Source organism: Poecilia reticulata, linkage group LG11 (assembly GCF_000633615.1).
Source record: "Poecilia reticulata strain Guanapo linkage group LG11, Guppy_female_1.0+MT, whole genome shotgun sequence".
Classification (NCBI taxonomy): Eukaryota; Metazoa; Chordata; class Actinopteri; order Cyprinodontiformes; family Poeciliidae; genus Poecilia; species Poecilia reticulata.
In genome coordinates this window covers 27,826,515-27,829,982 of record NC_024341.1, presented here as the reverse complement: position 1 = coordinate 27,829,982, position 3,468 = coordinate 27,826,515, and the positions used below count along the sequence as shown (strand labels likewise).

The window sequence follows — 3,468 nt, the reverse complement described above, 5'->3', positions numbered from 1 at the left end:
CAGACACACCTGGCCGGATCTCTCAGACAGCTGTCTGAGGAAACCCGTGAGACCGGTTTATCTGAAACACATCCCGGTGTACCTGGCATTCAGAGCATGCTCACCTGTTGTTCCGATTTCCATTCATGAGGTCTCGGTCCGGATGACCCGGCTCGCTGTAACTCGGTGTGGTTCCGGGCTGGCTCCCCCTCCCTCCCCTGCTTCCAGCGGTACTGCACGGTCCTGGCCCGGTTCTACACTGCTCCTCCACCTGGAAACAGAATAATAAACTGCTTAATTTCCACTCGGAGGAGACTGGAGACAGTTTGGACCGGCTTCAGCCAGGACTAAAATAAGTACACGAACCGCCTGAAGTTAGCCTCTTATTCGGCGCGACATTAAAGGGCTATTTCGCTTTTAAAATGTCCAAACTGCCTTTAATCGGAATAAAACAAAATATAAAATAATTAAACTGCTCAAAATTGAGATATATTAATTTCCACAAAATAGAAATGTAGCCTAAGTTGGGCTACATTTCTAAAAGAAACTTAAAGTCGCAGTTTTTTTTCTATTAGAAGGAAAAATATAAATAAAAAATCCGATTTAAAAAAATAAAAATCCCTTAAGGTCTGCTAAGTATTTCAGCCCACATCTGATCTTCTTACATACCTGAGATTCTTAGGCGCAGCTGATTAAATGTAGAAAACATTCCTTAAAAACTGTGACACAGCCCTTTAGCATGAAGGTGTCTTTCAGACTCCAACTTCAGGATCGTGTGTGGCTAAAAGCGCTTTTAGCTTCCAACACCGACAGCTAACAGATGAAAAACGGCAGAAATATTCACCTTCTTCTAGCACGAACTCGGTGTTCCGCTGAGTGAACGTGACAAGCCGGCGTTCCTCTCTTTCAGACGGCTGCTAGGAGTTCGGGAACCCGGTGTCCTCCTCCGTAAAAACCGGTCCAGTCAGATCGAGCGGAAAGAGAGCGTAAACATACACGAGCCACTTCCTACAGTACTTTCAAAATAAAAGCACGGCTACCTCGCTGAATAAGCTTGTCAATATTTGCACGTTTTAGATGAAATATGAGTAAGTTATTTCAAAATATTAACTTTTATTTTAATCTTGAGTTCATTTATATTCTGCTTTTATTTGGCGAGTAAAAAAAACAAACAAAAGTAGAAAGCCCAAATTATTTTTATTGTGTGGATTTTTATGTTAAAACAAAAAGAGTTAATAAATTGTTGATTTTCGTAATATATCTCCCAACACACAAAACCTGAAAGCAGTCCAATTCGGCACCTTACTTTTACCTTTAACATTAGCTGTTTAATGCCTACACCAATAAAATAAACTTTTCATCATGAACTTTATTATTATGCTGCTGATTTTAATCTTTGTGTTTTTTATGGATGAATTATTAAAAATATCCTAAATCTAACATACATGATGCATTTAAGAGCGAGTGTCTAATAAGGAATGGAAAACGGTTTCTTAAAGCAAAACATAAAAACAATATGAAGCAGTAGCAGAAATAAAGAAACGTATCTGTCTGCTACATGTTATATTTCTGAATTTCTTTTTCTGATTTATTTTTAATTGTAGATTTCTTTTAGGTTGAAGGGTGAAAACACGTAATTTCCGGAGTGTGTGTATTAAATTTCTGTGGTTTGCGACAGTTTCAGTCCCCTCCTCTGCTAAGGGAAACCCGTCAGGAAATACCAACTGTAGAAAAGGACGTCATTTCCTGAAGAGGGTGACGTCATGCTTGACATTTAAGAAAACTTTTGTTTTAAAAAAGCGGCTTTTAGTGACAATGTTACGCTGGAAAACATGAGATAATTACGAAACAGAATGAATGAATTAAATAAAGAATGTGTTGAATTATAAAAACGAATTAATTAATGAAATAAATTAATACTTAAATGAATTAATTTAAGTATTCTTAGATTTATTATTGTTATTATTAATTGTTATAATTATTATATTTAAATCTTAAACCATACTTAATTTTTTAAGTATTCATAAGTATTTTTGAATACTTAAATAATTTATAATAATTAGATGTCTAAAGTTATTAATATTTCACAGCTTTACAATAAATATCCACAAAAAATAGAAAACTAATTAACAGTTTATCTAACAATTATATATATATATACACTTTGCTGATTCCACATAAATAAAATAAAAACATACAAATAAAATATTTTAAGTCAGAACTTCAAAATGTGTAAAATTACTGTAACTATGTAGAATATCATTATTCTTCGTTTATTATTCCCTGTTTGCATTTTTAACGTCTGGTCGGTAACATGTTGATGAATCCTGTCGCTCTCTGATGAGTTTATTTGTAATAATTATTATTTATTCTCTCTGGTTACCTGTTTTTTCTGGATTCCTGGATGCAGTTCCTGGTCCAGCCTGTAGATGTCTCCAGGACCGGATGCAGTTCCTGGTCCAGCCTGTAGATGTCTCCAGGACCGTTTCATCGGATCCCTCAGTTCCTGAACCACAGAAGAAAGACAGCAGGAACCGCTGCTGCAGCGACAGGCTGGCGGAGAAACGGCTGGGTCCTGGGGAACCCGCATGGAGAAGGTGATCAGCTGCTTCCGGTGGAGACCGGAAGCTGTGACCAGGCTCATCTGCTTCCCCTGGGCAGGCGGGGGCTCCATCCACTACGCCCGCTGGGGGGACGTCCTGAACAGCTCCGTGGAGGGTAAAGCTACTTCCTGCAGGACCAGCGCTGCACTTTGCACCGTTCAACATGCCGGAAAGCTGCTGCGGGTTTAACTTTAAGCCAGTTTGTGGGTCTGCTGCAACATGTTTTTATCCGTGGTACAGGAATCAGAAGCCGTCCAAGAAATTACCAAAGAGTGAAAAAGTATCTGGTAAAAGTCAAGTAGTGAGTAACTGATCAAATTATGACTCATTTAATATTTTAGAATTGCATAATCAGACAAAGTAAAATGTTAAGTTAGTTTTTGATAAAAATTATTTTATTTATTTATTCATTCAATTGAAGGTTTACACAACAACTGAACAAATTACCATTTTAAAATTTATACAGAAAATTAATTTAGGGAAACCTAACTGTGCTAAATGTTTTCAAAGTTAGCAAAAACGCTAAAGTGCTAAAGGTCAAATTAGCTCCTCTATTAACGGAAGTGTACCCACCACTGCTTTTTACCGGTTTTGAGGCTTTATTTTAAATGTCTGCTTCCTTTGTGATGATCTAATCGAGTAACGGAGCTCTAAGGGAGCAACAGAGCGCTAAGGGAGTAACGGAGCGCTAAGGGAGTAACGGAGCGCTAACTGAATAATGGAGCGCTAACTGAGTAACGGAGCACTAAGGGAGTAAAGGAGCGCTAAGGGAGCAACAGAGCGCTAAGGGAACAACGGAGCGCTAAGGGAGCAACAGAGCGCTAAGGAAGTAACGGAGCGCTAACTGAATAATGGACGCTAACTGAGTAACGGAGCACTAAGGGAG

General features: G+C 38.4%; 2 protein-coding genes across 3 annotated transcripts in view; one reads left to right on the top strand and one right to left on the bottom strand.

Annotated features, from left to right (window-relative positions):
* ago3b (argonaute RISC catalytic component 3b) overlaps positions 1-990 on the bottom strand; it is an 18,762-nt gene extending 17,772 nt beyond the window's left edge. Inside the window, exons 1-2 of the mRNA XM_008422983.2 lie at positions 824-990; positions 105-250 (exon numbers count right to left, since the gene is read on the bottom strand). Of these exons, the coding sequence (XP_008421205.1) occupies positions 105-123 (19 nt within the window). The 5' untranslated portion in view covers positions 124-250; positions 824-990. The remainder of the gene's footprint in view (positions 1-104; positions 251-823) is intronic.
* Positions 991-2,423: 1,433 nt separating this feature from the next.
* olah (oleoyl-ACP hydrolase) overlaps positions 2,424-3,468 on the top strand; it is a 6,364-nt gene continuing 5,319 nt past the window's right edge. The window contains exon 1 of one of the 2 annotated variants that reach the window (XM_008422938.2): positions 2,424-2,697. In XM_008422938.2, the coding sequence (XP_008421160.1) occupies positions 2,568-2,697 (130 nt within the window). In that variant the 5' untranslated portion in view covers positions 2,424-2,567. Of the gene's footprint in view, positions 2,698-2,735; positions 2,884-3,468 lie in introns of those variants that run through there. The other variant, XM_017307444.1, reaches the window with a different exon arrangement.